The sequence below is a fragment of the Diospyros lotus genome, chromosome 9 (genome assembly GCF_014633365.1).
Source record: "Diospyros lotus cultivar Yz01 chromosome 9, ASM1463336v1, whole genome shotgun sequence".
NCBI classification, from domain to species: Eukaryota; Viridiplantae; Streptophyta; class Magnoliopsida; order Ericales; family Ebenaceae; genus Diospyros; species Diospyros lotus.
Window position 1 is genome coordinate 14,172,952 of NC_068346.1, and position 18,523 is coordinate 14,191,474.

General features: G+C 39.2%; 1 protein-coding gene across 4 annotated transcripts; it reads right to left on the reverse strand.

Moving 5' to 3' along the window:
- Positions 1-13,372: 13,372 nt before the first annotated feature.
- LOC127810439 (uncharacterized) lies at positions 13,373-18,431 on the reverse strand. 4 transcript variants are annotated; one of them, XR_008025449.1, is made up of 4 exons: positions 18,275-18,418; positions 17,960-18,102; positions 15,485-17,625; positions 13,373-14,024 (listed from the first exon to the last, which is right to left on the reverse strand). XR_008025449.1 is itself a non-coding variant. In XM_052349929.1 (2 exons), the coding sequence occupies exon 2, from the start codon at positions 17,577-17,579 to the stop codon at positions 15,648-15,650; it is 1,932 nt and encodes a 643-aa protein (XP_052205889.1). In that variant the 5' UTR covers positions 17,580-17,625; positions 18,275-18,431; the 3' UTR covers positions 14,040-15,647. The 4 variants fall into 4 exon arrangements, 1 of the variants encoding a protein (XP_052205889.1); XR_008025448.1 differs by lacking the exon at positions 17,960-18,102 and having other exon boundaries at positions 18,275-18,431; XR_008025450.1 differs by lacking the exon at positions 17,960-18,102 and having other exon boundaries at positions 15,485-17,719; positions 18,275-18,391.
- Positions 18,432-18,523: the final 92 nt, after the last annotated feature.

Consider the following 18,523-nt stretch of genomic DNA (forward strand, 5'->3'; position numbering starts at 1 on the left):
AGGAGGGTATCCTATGTGATCCAGTGGTCACTTGATGATAAATCCTTGGCCGAGGTAATATAACGACGGAATTTGGATTCCCTAAAGGTTGTGTCATATTAGTCAAGTGTGATTGTTGGATTTGGTCATATGACGAGATCGAGATATTTGACTTGCTGACCGTGATCTCGTATCTCGTCAGGATATAGCATGATAGAGGGATTGTATTGCAGGGCACCATAGTGTAAGGTTCACATTCTCGCTTCACATTAAATTGGGTAATCATGACATATTGTTAGATGTCACTCATGATTTATGAGAATTCATAATTGATTAATTCTCGTTGCCAATTTAATTGTGAACCCAGAAGGTCCCACCTAATAGAAATCGTTTTAAAAGAAAAATGGGGCAAATTTAGTAATTATGGAATTACTAAATTATAAGTGCAATTATTTATTAAAGAAATAAGAATAATTAAATAAGTAATATGATTATTTATTTAATTATTAAATTGGATTGGGCTTTTTGCTAGCACCTAAAGCCCGGTCCAATAGCACTTAGGGTTTTTGGATTTTTTGTCTATAAATATTACATTAAACCCAAAATCCAAATATCAATCCGTTGAATCAAAAACGAAAATTTTAGAGAAAATTTTCGTGTCCCTGTTTCTCTCAAGTCTATTAAAGTCTTGATGATTTCGAGTGGACCGACTCGGCATCTCACGCGTGGGAGATATCAGGCGAGTTATCGGCTACGAAATCAAATTTCGTTTCGAGGTAACTTTTCGTTTTGTGTCTTCGATTTAACTATAAGATTTGAAAAACGTGATACCAATAAAATCATATTTTATTTTTCGCTGCATATAATCAGATCATGTTTTCTAACAGTAATTCCTAATTTTGGACTAGAGGACCTACCTGGTTTAAGTAGGGGATTTTAGTGGATTGTTTGCAAAATTCTTAGTGAGGAGTTAAGGTAGTGGATTAGGCTTGGGTTAAGCCGAACTACTATAAATCCTTGTGTTTCTTGTACTTGTGCCCTTTGATCTATTTATCTTTGTAAACTTACATCTGTCATTTTATATGCTTCACGTTTTAAATCCTAAAACCTCAATTCGTATTAAAAAAAAATTTCAAGTTCAATTAAGTTTTTAAAATAACCAATTCACCCCCCTCTTGGTGTGTGCCATAGCATCTCCCAGTCTAACACAAAAGCACTTCTCCAAGTCGTCTCGATGCTGCTCAGCCAAGAGACTCTTGACCAACATATCATCCACATAAGCCTCCATATTCTGACCAAGCTGAGCTTTGAATAACTTGTTAACCAACCTCTAATACGTAGCTCCGGTATTCTTAAGCCCGAAGGGCATAACCCGATAACAAAATGTGGCCTTATCTGTGATGAATGCGGTCTTTTCCTGGTCATTAGGGTGTAGTTGAATTTGGTGGCATCCCTGGAATGCATCCAAGAAACTCATCAACTGACACCCCATTGTTCTGTCAATCAACCTATCAATTTTGGGCAAAGGGTAAACTATCTTTCGGGCAGGCTTTGTTGAGATTCTTAAAATCAATGCAGAGCCTCCGTTTTCCCAACCCCCTGGAGACGAGAACAATGTTAGCTAGCCATTCTGGATGGTCAACCTCCCAGATGTGATGGCCTCGATAAGTTTTCCCACCTCAACCTCTAAAGCTTTGGCCCGCTCTGGGGCAAACTTCTTCTTCCTCTACCTTACCGGCATACAATACGGGTAAAGCCCCAGACAATGGGTCATGACTATTGGGTCTATCCCAAGCATGTCTAGTGTAAACCATGCAAGCACATCACGATACCTTCTCAAGAGTGATAGGACTTTAGATCGCAATAGCTCCTGTAACTTAGAATTGATCCGCACTCTTTGATCAGACTCTTCCCCCAACAGAACTTCCTTAAGCTTGTCTACCAGCTCTGAGGTCTTTGGCTTCTCCGGACCCTCCAAGATGAAACTGGTGACCACGCTAGGAGGGGCACTAGAACTCTATCTCACCCTCTTCATTAGCCTCTACTCTACTCCTATACTCAAGGCCCTTTCTTGTTCCAGCTCCATCTGGCCCTGACTAGTTTGAGGAAAAGCATCCTGATTCGGTCTTGAGTCTGACTCTAACCTCTTGGCAATAGTAGCATTCAAGGAGGCCACGTGGCATTCCCTAGCCTACCGTTGGTCTCCTCTTACCTCATTAATCTCGCCTGGAGTAGGGAATTTGAACACCATGTGATACGTACTCGGTACCACTCTTAGAGCACTAAGCCCAGACCTTTCGAAGATTATATTGTATGTTAAGGGCACATTAACGACCAAGAAGTCCAGCGTCACCTGGATCTACAAGAGCCACTACCGACCGTCAAGGGGAGCTGCATCAGCCCATCCGAATGTATCACTATTCCATCAAAACCTACCAATGGGACTCGAACTGGCTTTAGCTGATTGGGCATAAATCTCATTCCCAAGAATGCCCTTTTGTAGAAAATCTCCAAAGAGCTTCCAGGGTCCACTAGGATTCGCCTCATCTCCCACTCTCCTACCTGAGCAGTGATCACCAAAGGGTCTAAGAAAGTAGGATGGCTTGGAATATCCTCTTCAAAGAAAGTGATGATCACCTCATCCTTTACTGCATTATTGGGAGTGTTGGAGTCTAGCCTATTATGGACTCCCAACCAATTATCTTGAGGCCCGGGAATCGTTCCTGCTGTCAATGTGTACAAAATGCACTTCTATCCCAACTCCTCCTCAGGTTGTTTTCCCTCTCTCCGGGGCGGTGTCCGAGTTCTCTCTCGAAAGCGATTACAAGTGGGAGACCTCCCCATATTCTCTGGCTTGGACTTTACCCTGCCTGAGCTCGTGTCTCCTCGGCCAATGAAATCACAAAGGTAGCCTCAGTTGATAAGCTCCTGAATCTCTTCTTTTAACTGGATGCAATCTTCTGTATCATGGTCATGGTTGTGGTGGAATTGGCAATATCTCTTTTTGCTTCAAGTGTTGGGCAAAGACTTCAACGAGGGAGGATGCCACAAATAATCCTTATACTCTAATGCCAGGAGAATTAGAGGCTCTTATTCCTATTGAGATAGGGGTAACTAGCTACCAAGTGGAGCATTTCGATCTTGAGGTGAACAAGCAAGGGCTAAGGTGCAACTTGGACCTGATGGATGAACTCTGAGATCTAGCACGGATTCGACAAGTTGAGAATAACTAGCGCATTGATAGGTACTACAATCGACGAGTGCACGTCAGAAGTTTCATGCCAGGAGATCTTGTGCTGCAACGGTTTGACATGAGTCATCCTCGGGACGCAAATAAGTTAACCCTAAATTGGGAATGACCGTACCGGGTGGTGGAATCCCTAAGTCTGGGGGCATATTGACTAGAAGATATGGAAAGCAATCCCTTGAAGCATACTTAGAATGTGCAAAACTTGATAAAGTTTTATCAATAAGAAAAAGAATGTCCTTAGCCTTTTTGTACTCTTTTTAGGACTAATGGCAAGACTTTGGATTATCTCCATCCAATAATAATTTCACAAAAGTCAACAATTATTCAAAAGAAAATCCAAGGGTCAAGAGACTTAGACCATCCCCAAGTCCAATATGGACTAATGGCCGAAAAAAATCCAGAGCCCAACACTCTCTTCTGCAAAGAAGTTGCTAAAATCCAAGGGTCAAAAGCGCAAGGTCATCTCTAAGTCGAATGTGGACTAATGGCCGGAAAAAACTTAGAGCCCAACACCCTCCTCCGCGAATGAGTGACTAAAATTCAAGAGTCAAGAGTTCTGAATTATCCCCAAGTTAAAGGTGAACTAATGGTCAGGAGGAACTGTTTCAAGCTCGTCCATCGACTCTGAGATTTTTGGCTTCTTCGAACTCCCCCCCCCCCCCCCCCCCCCCCCCCCCCCCCGGCCTCTGCTCTAGTCCCATACTCGGGGGACAAAAAGGGTGACTCGCCAAATGCTAGAAGGGTGGTGTTGGCTGTAGCTAGGGAGAACAAAAAGAGAGCTATAGAGAGATAACATGGCGCAGGAAGTGACGGTGAAGTGAATGGTTGGCAGTACTGGTGTTTGCGACGGACAGAGATCAAAGAAGAAGAATAATGATTTTAAGGAAGAAAGAGGGGCAAAGAGTCAGAAAGGGCGAGATCTTTGAGACAAAAAGGCTGTGACAGAAGCGCCAATATTGTTCGTGGTCCATCCTAATTCTACTACTCTATTAACTTTTTTTCACTAGCGATGCTCCGTCGACTTCCATAATGAATGTCTTGTCACACAGAGACTCGCCCTCGTGCGTAGCGGTTGCCATCCTAATTCTACTGTTTAATTAAATATATATCCTTGTCATATATGTTATAGACAACATTCCTTACACAAGTAAGTATGAAGATACATGTCTATAACTACAAAAGAGTGCCCGTAACCATTGAAGACCAATTTAATTATTTTCATAATTAATTAATAATTAATACTAAAAGTTAATGTTAATACAATATTAAAAGCTTCAAAATTAGTTTAGGACTTAGGAAGGCTAGCTAGCTACATATAATATTAGCAAATGCCCAAAACTCAAATGTTGAAAATTATCTAATATTCTTCCAAGCCAAAAATACATACATAATTTAAAATATATATATATATATATATATAGAAATGAATATGGCATTGAGAACAGAAAAGCTTTGTAACTCAAGGGCGTCAATATTGTTTTGCATTTGAATTTTTCAGTGGAATGAGATATTTTGATACCGGAATCTTTGACAGCGTTTCGTTTCGGAATTACATATAATATTTTATTTATATATATATAACACTTAATATATCAATAATACATCTTCGAAAGAAAAAAAAATATAATAATAATTTCAAGAGTCACAACTCCAACTCTGCTAATTTTATTTTATTTTTTATGACTCAAATATCCGAGTTTTGCCCAAATAATTCTAGGGAGAGTGACATCTCCCCTTATTCGCCACCTAGATAAATTTAGATGCAATCACAACTTATACACACTTAAAGTAAATTTTCGAAAAATAGCTACTTTTCTCGTAGACCATACATTTACATCGTACAGATAGAATCTCTAGAAAGGCGACAAGGTTTACCATGACCCTGTCTCCACGTAAACGACTTATCTTCTAACTTTACTATTACTTTTCAACTAATACTTTTTTTCAATAATAATTCTATCTTTTAAAACATCATAAAAATTCAAATCCTCGATACTTCCATTATTTTTATCGTACTTATCCCTGCGTCATGCCGTGAGGGCCACAAACTTAAGCAGCAACAGACAGGTGAAGGAGGAGGAACCGAGGAAGAGAAGAATGAAGAAGACCCATGTGATCTCACCATGCATTTCAGGCCCATTTCGGCCGAGAAGAAATGACAAATGAATGTTCCAAACCCAGATGTTACCTTCTCTTCGAAGTTTATCGTAAAAATATAAAAATGCAGGTGCAAATATATTATATACTTTTTAACGGAATATATACACAGATATACATATAACTTGTTCGCAGAGTTAATTAAAATGTTCTTTTATGAATTTCTCAAGTCTTTATAACCCACTTACGAGGACATACTACGCAGGTAATTAGACTTAAAACTTGAGGACTCTCCACTTCAAACCCTTAAAACAATTAACTAATTATTGTTGTTAAAGAAAAAACTTTTTAGTTTTGACGGAATTGAGGCCTTGAGGCGGCAATTGAAATCGAAGAAAGCCCGCAGAAGAAGAGACCCTTTTTACACGCTCCATTCTACAGTACGAGGAGGGTTGTTAGTTATATAATAAGCAACCAAATTGAACTAAAAACCACTGCCGCCAATTACCACCAAATCTAAAATTACCCACATTAACAACAAATCCTTTATTATATATCTATAGTTAGTCGTCTACTCTATGGCCCTATCCAAAATTACCAAATGCAGACATTTTCATAAAAATAAACTATTCCACACAAATTCAGTAAATCGGTGAGGGAGTGAGTCAAATGACTAGAAGAGAAAGTGTCAGAAAGGAGAGCAGACCCAGATCACCATCATTCCTCTCAGGCACTTACTCCTCTCTCTCCAGGTGCACAACACAAAAGAAGAGCAATAAGCATCTAAAGTTCTTGCCATTACCATCATTAAGCATCTAAAAGTCTAACTTCCCGCACCGTACAAGCATAAGTCAAATAGTAAATTCCACAAGAACAGTACAGCAACACTCAAAAAAATGAAATGTGAATAAAAAAGCACGTCATAACCTTGACCCAAGAAACATAACTCTTTCTAGCCCTCTCTCTATATCATAGTTGCAACATTAAGTAAAAATTCAACATCCAAATCCATATATAGCTGCGAAGGTGCGAATTCAGAACTAAAAGACAGTATTTGCGCACAGCACGAGAAACAATGACCAGACAATAATTGTTGGACGAAATTCAAAGTTGAAGATTGTTTATGAAGGATAAGGCCATCCGGCCATATAGATTGAATTATTGTATCATATAATTTAAAGTTTGAATGTGTATATTTAGAATTTTAGGTTATCTTTATAATTTAGGAGATAGAATATCTTATGTCATCTCCTATTTTCTAGGAGAAAAAATAAGGATAGGTAGAATATTTAACTTCTTGTTCTCAGCACATTTAGATTCAATCAAGCATTCCTTTTTTGCTTGTTTCATAGTATCAGAGCCTAGGTTAGGCCAAGTAGCTGTTTTGTTTCTTTCTTTTTTTCGAAAAAGAAAATCATGGCCGATGCAACCCAAAACCCTACCTTTACAAAAACTTCAGTCACCAGTTCCCCAAATGTTGTTCACCATTCGACTCCTTCACAATCCGTTCCTAACATGTCCAGCCATTCAATTGACAATCACCCACTACAAATTACTGACCATAAGTTAAATGGAAGTAATTTTAGGGAGTGGTTTCAATTAGTTTTATTGGTGATCAAGGGTAAAGGGAAAGCTAGATATTTGACTGGTGCGACTCCAACTCCTTCGCCAACAGACGCTTCTTATGCCATATGGGAGGCAGAAAATTCAACCATCATGACATGGTTGATAAATTCCATGGAGACTAGGATTGGAAGGACATACCACTTCCACAAAACAACCAAGGAGATTTGGGACTTTATGCAAGAGATGTATTCAGATTTGGAGAATTCATCTCAAAACTTTGAGGTAAGGTCGGCCATAAGGAATACCAAACAAGGTAATCTAAGTGTTACAAATTATTTTAATACTTTGGTAGAGTTATGGCATGAGATGGATTTGTTTTATACTATTACTTGGGAGAGTGCTGCTCATAGTGTTAAATATAATAAGATGATCGAAAAAGATCGAATTTTCGATTTTCTCCATGGACTTAACAGTGATCTAGATGAAGTACGTGGCAAGATCTTAGGCACTAAACCTCTGCCCAATTTAAGGGAAGTTTTTGCAAAAGTTAGAAGAGAAGAAAGCCACTGAAAGGTTATGCTTCAATCGACTGCTGATTTGACTAACCAACATTCAACCCTTATTACTGTTAAGCAAGGGGATTTTGGTCAAAAATATTCTAGGAGAGAAAAGCAATGGTGTGATCATTGCAAGAGACCATACCACACCCGAAAGACTTGTTGGAAGATCCATGGCAAACCAGCCGATTGGAAACTAAGGAATAAACGAGAAGGCAGCAGATCAGCCTATGTGGTTGCTGCATCTAATGAAGATGGGCCAAAATCTGGTGGAGAAAAAGGATAAAAATTAGACTTAAATCTGATAGAAGAACAAATACAGACATTATACAGGCTGCTTAGTCAAGGAACAAGATTGGCTGATTCTTCTAATCCTCAACCTACAACCTTCGTTGCTCTGCAAGGTAACTCTCACTGCTCTTTAGTGTCGAAACAATTTCCTAAAGATGTATGGATAATAGATACAGGAGCATCTGACCATATGTCAAGTTCCATGGAATGTATGACCAAATATAAGCCATGTAGAAAGCTGATTGAGATTTCTATGGCTGATGGTTCTACCTCTCCTGCTTTGGGTCTTGATAAAGTGTGTATTTCAAAGTTAAAACTTGATTCAATTCTATATGTTCCAGGATTAAGTTACAACTTATTATCTGTAAGTAGGATTACAAGTGGCATGAATTGCAAAGTGATATTCTTTCATCCTACTGTTTATTTCAGGACCAAGCCTCGGGAATGATAATTGGCAATGCTGAAACTAGGGATGGCCTCTATTGGTTGCCCGGGAACTCATTAGAAGTTGCTCATTCAAATAAATTTGTTTTCAATGTTAACGCTAATGCCAAAGCTATGTTATGGCATAAGCGGTTAGAACACCCTAGTTTCCCTTACCTTAAATTTTTGTATCCCCAATTCTTCATTAATAAAGATCACATTTTTTCATGTGAGCATTGTACTCTTGCAAAACAGTCTAAAGTCCATCATTCCATCCAATCTTACAAACCTTCATCTCCATTCCATCTAATCCATAGTGATATTTGGGGCCTCTCTAAACTCCCAAATATTTCAGGTTCTAGATGGTTCATAACCTTCATAGATGACCACTCTAGAGCATGTTGGATATACCTTATGAAGGAGAAATCCGAAGCTAGTGGTATCTTCAAACGATTTCATCAATTTGTTGTGAATATGTTCCAAGCTTCAATTCACATTCTTAGGACTAACAATGGGAAGGAATATTTTTCTCATGACCTAACCAATTACTTGCTTGACCATGGGATTTTATATCAAAACTCTTGCCCTTACACACCACAACAAAATGGTGTGGCCGAACAGAAAAATAGGCATCTCTTAGAAGTTGCAAGAGCAATGACGTTCACAACCCATGTCCCTCATTCCTACTGGGGGAAGGCAGTTCTTACAGCAGCTTTTCTTATAAACCATCTACCCTCCAAGACCTTGAGCTTCAAAACCCCCATTGATACCCTTTGTGCCATATATCCACATGCTTTTTTTCTCCAATCCCTTACGCCTAAAGTGTTTGGCTGTGTTGCTTCTATTCACAATCACAGTTCCTCTCGTACTAAGCTTGATCCCAAGGCCCTAAAATGCCTCTTTATTAGTTATTCTCCTACACAAAAAGGATACAAGTGTTACAGCCCTATGAACCGAAAATACTATATTTCCTCCGATGTTACATTCTATGAGGATATTCCCTACTATCAGTCCAAATCACCTATGGATCCTCTCACTGATCCACTTTCTCCTCTCACTCTTTCACTGCCAATGTATTCTCAAGGGGGAGAAATGATTAAAATATCTAATAACACACCAACAGTGACTCCTACAACAACAAATACAGCTCCAACAGTCCATGAATTAACAACTGATTCTAACATAGCAGTATCTGGCCATTGTTCTGGTCAAAACAATACCAAACCACCAGCTAACCCTTTGTTTTTTTATTCCCGCCGACCAAAAGACCAAACTAAGCTACAGCAATGTCAATCATCTCTACCAACAGCTGCTGGTCCTTCAGAAGATGCATATAGGACTGAAGAAGAATGTTTAAAAGACAGCCCTGAAACAAGGGAAACTCTCAACAAGGAGCATGACACTAGCAGTGATGCAGCACCAGAGGACGGACTGGATTGGGCAATGCCCATAGCTCTGCGAAAGGGGGTAAGGTCCTGTGCAAAATACCCACTGAAAAATCATTTGACCTATGCTAAGTTGTCTCCTAAATTCAGAGGGTTTATTGCTAAAGTTGACAGTATAGTTGTTCCAAAAGATATCCAAGGAGCAATGCAGGATCCTAAATGGAAAGCAACGGTTATGGAGGAAATGAAGGCCCTGGTCGGAAATGGCACTTGGGAAATAAAGAAGAGACCTTTAGACAAGAAGATAGTTGGATGCCGATGGGTATTTACTATGAAGCACAATGCTAATGGTAGTATTGAAAGGTATAAAGCCCGACTAGTGGCCCAAGGGTTCACTCAAACATATGGGATAGATTATGAGGAGATTTTTGCACCTGTGGCTAAGTTGAATTCTATCTGGGTAATTCTTTCTATTGCAGTAAATTTAGATTGGCCACTGTTTCAGTTTGATATTAAGAATGCATTTCTTAATAGGGACTTAGATGAGGAAATATATACGAGGATCCCACCTGGTTTTGAAGGGGAGGCTGGCATAGGAAATGTGTGCAAGTTGAGAAAATCTCTATATGAATTAAAGCAGTCACCTAGGACATGGTTCAAAAAATTCAACATGACCTTAATTTAATTTGGGTATCAACAGGGACAAGCTGATTATACGTTGTTTGTGAAAACCACAGAATATGGGAAGAAATCTATTCTAATTGTTTATGTTGATGATATCATTGTAACAGAAGATGATCTACAAGAAATTGAAACTTTGAAAGGGCAGTTGAAGGCAGAATTTGAAGTCAAAGATCTCGAGTTGATGAAATACTTCTTGGGTATGGAAGTGGCTAGAAGTCGAGAAGGGTTATTTGTATCACAGAGAAAGTACACCCTAGATTTACTAAAGGACACCGGGATGTTGGCATGCAGACCTACTGGCACTCCACTAGACAAGGGCTGGAAATCAAGAGAAAAAGAGGGTGATATTCTCGTAGACAATGAGAGGTACCAATGCTTGGTGGGAAGGTTGATTTATTTGTCTTTGACTCGGCCTGACATTGTCTATGCAGTAAGTAAAATAAGTCAATATATGCACTCTCCCACACAAAGACATAGGGATTCAGTATTTCATGTACTAAGGTATCTTAAAGGAACACCTGAAAAATGATTAATATTTCGAAAAACAAAAGAAAAGGGAATTGAAGGATTTGTGGATGCAAATTGGGCAGGCTTAAATGAGGACAGCAGGTCAACAACGAGATATTGTACCAAGGTATGGGAAAATGTTGTGACATAGAGAAGCAAAAAATAATTTGTGATGGCCCGTAGCAGTGCTGAGGCAGAGTTTCAAGCGATAGCTCAAGGAATATGTGAAGTGATATGGTTAGAGAGGCTATTGAAGGACCTAAAGATACCCTTGGCTCAACCTACAAGGGTCTACAGTGATAGTAAGTCGACAATATGCATAGTAAAAAATCTTGTTCAACATGATCGCATGAAGCATGTGAGGATAGACAGAAGTTTTATAAAATGAGAAATTGAAGAAGGAGGGATAGTCTTGTCTTATATTTCCACCAAAGATCAAGTAGCAAATGTGTTCACAAAGGCTATGGTGAGACTATGGTTCAAATTTTTGATTGGCAAGCTGGGAATAATGTGCATCTACTCCACAGCTTGAGGGGGTGTGTTGGACGAAATTCAAAGTTGAAGATTGTTTATGAAGGATAAGGTCATCCAGCCATATAGATTGAATTATTGTATCTTATAATTTAAAGTTTGAATGTGTATGTTTAGAATTTTAGGTTATCTCTATAATTTAGGAGATAGTATTTCCTAAATTTTAGGAGATAGAATATCCTATCTCATCTCCTATTTTCTAAGAGAAAAGATAAGGATAGGTAGAGTATTTAACTTCTTGTTCTCAGCACATTTAGATTCTTCAATCAAGCATTCCTTTTCTGCTTGTTTCAATAATAATACATGAACCCTAATCACAATATATTGGCATCAACATAGATCTCAAAGCACAATGTTCTAACACTCAACTTCCTGCTTTTTGGATTGTGAACACTGATAAAAGAAAATATCCTGCCACAGTTTGGGGGTTCAGATTGGGGAATAACCCACCCAAAATCCAACCCTAAGAAAAAGTATAACCAAAATAATAGACTCCCCACTCATATATTCAGGACACAAAGAAGAAAAAGAACATCCTCCTGTACGTTAACCAGGGTCATTCCCAAGTTCAGCTCAGGACTATGACAGAACAGTTTCCACGGTGGAGGTGGGCCTACACCGAACAAGAAGTGGCAGGCATACATCTCCTAGACAATCTCCCAAGGAAAAGGCCGAAGGCCCCTGTAGCATTATGCTTTTCCAGGACAAAACGCCATAACAGAAAAGTCTGTGAGGGTAATTTTAGCAGTATGTATCTCTAGTAATTCGAATTTGAGATTCGCATTGCACATGCTAACAGAGATTATCACATTGTTAGGCAAAGACCTTCAAAACAAAACGTGCCTATGAAGGCATATATACAGAGATTATCTTGTTCGAAAAAAATGCTTTTCTTCACTCCTATGCCTTAGCTTGTCATTCCAACTCATCACTCAGACGAGCAATAAAAATGCCATAAATTGAATAAGGTGTAGAGCAGCTGTTATCATCCAAAATTTACAGCAAGACAGTTACCACGTGTCTCATCTAAATATGGGTACAGCATCACAGATAGGCAAGCAAATTCACTGTTAAAGTTTCAATTAATTTCTCAAATTAGGTGCCAATACAATTTTGCTACGTCGTGTCTGGCAATTGAAATTTTGTGATACTAATGAGATTGTTAAACAGCACAATGGCATAAACTAAAAGACACTGCCTTCAAAATGCATGCAATTTTAAAGTCAATAATTGAAATAATATAACTGCTCAAAGTGTGCTGAAGTAAGAAAACAATATGCAGATCAGCAAAGAAAAGGTAAAACAAATAGAAATAATCAACAGAATAAAATGTTTTAAACGTAGAAAACTGATAACAGGAGAATATTGTTTGGTAGAATATTGAAATGCATATGATAAGATCTACTGTGGAAACCCCAAGTTGATATAGATTATCCGTTTCAGCATGGAACAGCTCAGAGCAGCTTGCTGTGATTGTAAATAATAATTGATCCAACATGACTATGATTTGACAGTCATTTTACTGGTAAAATTTCTAAAATCTAAGAAATAATTTTCTATAAGGAAAAAGCACAACCAGAATCACTAGGTAGTTAACCTTGGAAAAATCTAGTTTTTAGAAACTAGATTAGTGGGTGGCCAAAGCGGGCAGAACTCTGTCAACAGAAGCATACAGAAAAAATATATATCCAGCCCATTCACCATATAATCTGGTAGAAGAATGTCAAAATAAGTTAATGTTTCAATCAAAGAGCATCTAGAGCCAGCATAAATTTAAAAAACCCGTGAATGGAAACAAAAGATAGAACCAAAAACAATAAAATAAAATAACAATTATAATGTTATAAAATATTTACCCCAGAAATATCAAGCAGTACTGAGCATCAAAGATCAGAAGCAAACCAGAACATTAGTTGTAGAATGATCAGGAACTTCATTCCGAAGCATTAGGCCAGAAGTATTTGAGGACAATGATATAGTCAAGCAGATATAAGAAGAATCTGTACCTCCACCAAGAATGACAGCTCATCTCCACCAAAAGGAAGACCAAAAATTAGAAAGTTGAATTTACAATGGTATGTGAAACTCAAAACTTTCACAACCTTATTGAGTGAAGGAATCATGGAATGCATACAACAAAATCATCCCCAAACAAAACTGCATCTTGCACTTTACATGATCCAGATGTATATACATTTGAAGGAAGCACCATCGAGAGACAAAAACTTCTCGAGATTTACAATGACCACTTACAATTGGAATGGTGAACCGAAGCTATACAATACTAATAACTAACATGAATCCCAACAAAAAGAATCAACAAAATTTGATACAATAGATCAAGCATCTACAAGCAAGGACCTCATAATTTTTACAAAATCTTTACAGAACACTGATGACACACTGGTAATCATCAGTAATGAACCTAATACAATTAAATCAGTTCGCAAGAAGATAAAAGTGATCTGCACGAACACTGGCAGGGATTGTGGTTGCATCCAAGCACTTACTCCGTTATCCTTCACTTATTCACAAGTAAAATAATTGGATACTTTTAACATTTTCTTCCAGGAGCAAAAAAGTGCTTCAGGACAAGAAATGACAGATAATATGTTTAAGCCTTGTTTGGCATACTAGCAGACGAACACATTTTCAGAGAAATCCAGGGAAAGCAGCTCACATAGCCCATCCTCCTTGAGATAATCAACATAGGCCGATTCAATCACAAAAAACATAAAGCTGCCAATTCTCTCCCTGATGACGATAAAAGAATCCCCACGTCAAAAATCAAAATTTTATTAAGGAAGACTTCGCAATAGGCCAACATTTGAGTGTTATGAATAGAGTATTACATAGAGCATTGAATCTTGAGTTGATATCAAGCTCTATATGAATTTCATTGATATTTTTAACATAATAGACACTTTAGTAAGCCATACCATAATAGTGCATATTTTGAATTCAATCCTTAAATCAAAGGTAGCATAATACTTTAAATATATTAGGAAACAAGATGCTAAGAAAGGATTTATCAACTTCAAACATCCCACTTAATTTCTGACATTAAAAATTATCTAACTACAGTGCCTAAGAGGTAGAAATTTACATCTCACATCAGAGATGTGTCCAAAGTATGCTGTCTCAGACATGATAAGTGCGAAAAAAGGGACCTAGTTTTGAAGTTTTATATTTGTTCCCAAATAATTTATGCAAGAGGGGGGTGATGGAAACAATTATAAGGATCATCTGACTTCCAAGTTTTACCTTCCCATTTCCACATACTGCATATAGGAAATCCATACAAATGAATACAATCTATACATGTCAGTGATGTTTGTCCCAATGTACAGTTGGTTGCAAGCAAGACTATATCTTATACTACATACTTCAAGTGCTCCTCACTAGTACCATCAGTGGTTTTTGCCACAACTAAAGGAGCTATATTAATTCACACATCCAATCTTCATTATACTCCTCCCAGGCTTTCTTATCCTTTTGTCCACAGAGGATTTAAAGATCCTCAGATGGTCCGACTGAATCACACAACAGAATGGATGCCAAGCTCAAGAAAAGCAATTCCTATACAAATCAATAATGATGAGACCGGAAGATAGAAAATTTTCTACAGCATGTGATTGCTAGTACCATACTTGTTATAGAAGAAAATGAGACTGTATTAGTGGAACTGAGAAGATTGGGATTTTTAAAGCCAGCAGAGGACCTTCAGAAAGAACAATGCAAGGCGGATGAATTTCAACTGGATATTCAATTAACGGCTAGCATTCAGGTTAAAACAACTGCTCACTCATTCAGGAAACTGCAACAGTCACAAAAACTTAACAGCTTTATCCATCTAGCAGTAGTTAATTGCTTCACTCAGAAAAAAAAAAACACTTGAGAACCAAAAAAAAAAAAAAAGCCACCTCAAGCAATCATGTAGAATAACAAAATGTTTCAGGACCTCAAGGTCACAAGCCCTGAAGAAGAAATAATCTCCCAAAAGTGGATTAGTGCAAGAAATAACAACAAAACGAGAATGATATTTTGGGGCATTAACAGTCCAACCTCCAAAAGGATAAACCAGTAGGTAAAGTACTTGAAAGGAACAAAGCATCTTTAGACTTCAGTGCGAATGTTGGAAAAAGCTAGGTCTTAAGGCAGTAAAAACAAACAGGAAAAACTATTTTAATTTGACCCACACAAGCAGAACTTACTTTGTTAGTCCAGAAGCTACGCTCTGCATGTGGGGCCAATAAAACCAGAAATTGTGACGGTAGATGCATTCTAGCAACCTGATGAAGAGACAAAAGGCAGTGAGAATACTAGAGGCAAGGCATTCTAGCAACCTCTCTAAGAAGAATCAAATGCTCAATTCTGTCACTCTGGTGGAAGGCGTCTCCGCTTCGCATAATCTGCATCCCTTGATCGCCTGCGATCATCTTCTGGCATAGCTTTAGACCTATTTCGAGTTCTTGATGATGATTGTCCCCTGTCCCTTTCATCCTCATATCCCATGTCACGGTCTCTTTGCCGCTGGTCCCGGACCTCCCTGTAACTATCCTTTTCCTCCCTGTACCTGTGATCTCGCTCATACCGGTCCCTTTCCATCTCCCTCTCATCCCGATGCCTTTTCTCGGGATTTCCTGACCAATCACGTTCAGAACCTCGTTCCTTCTCCCTGGAAGCCACATTTGACCTTACTTCCTTTTCATGGCTACCCTCTCCATGTCCATATTCAGAAGCACCATCTTCGCCACCATAACTTGACTCTCTAGTCCTATGCCCATATTCTTCTCCTCCCCATCCACCCATGCTTGTGTCAGTCCACATTCCAGCATGATGCCCATCCATTCCAGTGGGCCCCATCGTCCCCATTCCATTAGGGATTACTCCTCTCGCAAAGAAGGCAGGATTGAGATGAGGAGCCACCCCAGCAAGCCCCATTGCATTAACAGCAGGAAATGAAGGAAGCATTCCAGGAAAAGGATGCCCTAAGCCCCCGTAGCCTGCTCCTCTACCCATATATGTCGGATCAAAACCAGCACCCATCATACCCTGAGGAGGCATCAAACCAGCAGGAGGACCACCAAAAGGGGGACCTGCAAGGCCTTGCCCATACGCTCCTCCACTACCACCACTTCCAACAATAGAAGTGTTTCCAACCATGTTCTTTGCTCCCATAGGCCCACCTCTTCCCCTCATGGGTCCACCCCCAGGACCTCCTCGTCCCCACCCCCCTCTCCCATAATTCCTCCCTGCATCTCCACCAGGTTGATTCATTCCACTACCTCTCCCCCCATCATTCATAGGCCTCCTTCCTTGTGACTGAGACTGAGTCTGGACTTGGTTTTTGTTCAAATAAGAAGCATCCATCTGTTTTATGGTTTGTGGAGTAGCAAAGGCCACTACACAAGCTCTCCCATTAAAAACATGACCATTCATTCCTTCTTTGCATGCAGCTGCTGCAGCTGGGTCATAAAATTCAACTTGGCAATAGCCTTTTGATTTGCCACTAGCTCTCTCGTCAAAGAACTTAATCTCTTTTACCCTCCCATATTGTGATAGCATACTCTCGAGCTCTGCATCAGTAGTCCACCAATGTAGTTCTCCCACAAAGAGCATGGTTCCTCCATTCTCCAAAGCCAGTCGGCTAGGATTTTCATTAACCACTGGACGGTTCACATTGGCATTAGGATTCATGCCCACCTGATTAGGCGGTATCTGTGGAACACTTCTAGGACCAACCGTGCTAGGGTTTGGCAATGGAGCAGACTCGGGGACCATTTTCCCTGACATTTTAGTAGAATCAACCCCCAATTTGTTGGGGATAGGTGTTGGCCCCCGAAATCCCATATGTCCTACTTGAGCACCATCAGTCATGCCCTGAACCATTCTAGCTTGAGCAATGTCAGTAGTTCCCACTTGTCCCCTATCAGTTGTCAGCCCCTCTTTTGACTCAGGAGAATGAATCTCAGGATTTGAATGTTTCCCTTCAGTTGCAACCCCATGAATGCTTACCTGCTGTGATCCTGCAACTTCATCTCTAGTTTCAGGAAGACTGGAATCTGTGTTTTGGAATCCCCCATTACCCACACCCGGAGGTGGCCCTGGTGCTTCTGAACGCTGCAGCTGCAAGAAGCCTTCTCCAACATTAACATCATTATAGAGATCATCATATTCATCGTCTTCACCTATCATCTCATCATCCGCAAGAGCAGAAATTGCTCCACTTCCCTCATACTGCATCTTTTGAGCACCTCCATACTCCTCATCTCCAAAATCTAATTGCTCTTCAGCCGCCGGATCCATGTACGCCACAACTCAAAATTAAATCAAAGTACCTAACTTTCTCCACCTATTTAGAAACAGAAGAAAAACAGCAGTTCAAGTTCTTTCCTACTCGAAATCAACTGAAAGCCGAGCGAGAGAGAGAGAGAGAGAGATATCCTCTGACATTGCACAGAAGAAACACAGATAACAAGATTATCATCAAGCTCTCAACACTTAAATGTGTTTTCCGTGTTGAAATAGCACAAGAAAGAAAACCATTAATAATCACAAAGGAACATAGAAGAACACAAGTAGACAAAACCACATATATCAATAACTGAGAAATCTTGAACCGTCCTGAAACAAGCGAACTACAGAATCTACTTCCAACAAAGATATATATCTATGTAAAGCCCTACCATATACAGCGAAGCACTACAAAGATTTCCCAAGATCCACATATTTCCATTTTACCCATCTGACGAAAACAACAAATAGTCAAACACCCGCATCCTAACAACACCGCCAAAGAGACAAATTTCCAATACCCACAGTGGAGTTTCTTCACAAAGTAGTCATAAATCACGAACACCCACGAGAGTGAAAACACCAGATAATTGCACATCAATATGAAAGTGAAGTCACAACAGGAGAAAATCAGTATACAAATTATCAGAATGAAAAAGAAGAAGAAGAAGAAGAAGAATCGAATCAAAGTGCGATTACGGTCTCACCTTATCTTCAGCAGATAATCGCAGAGGGGCAAGAAAGCGAGCAGGAGGTTTTGCCCTACGGTGGTGGGGTGGTGTCGGAGACTGGGCGGAGTCGTCTTCCAAATATTAAAGCCATAAAACTCGAAAATGAAATAAAAATATTGGAAGGGGAAGGAAGGTTGTAGGTTCTTGCACGGAAAATGGAATCCAAAATGAATTTTTTTTTTTAAATAGAAATGAAAATAAGAAAATAATAATATTTTTAAAAAA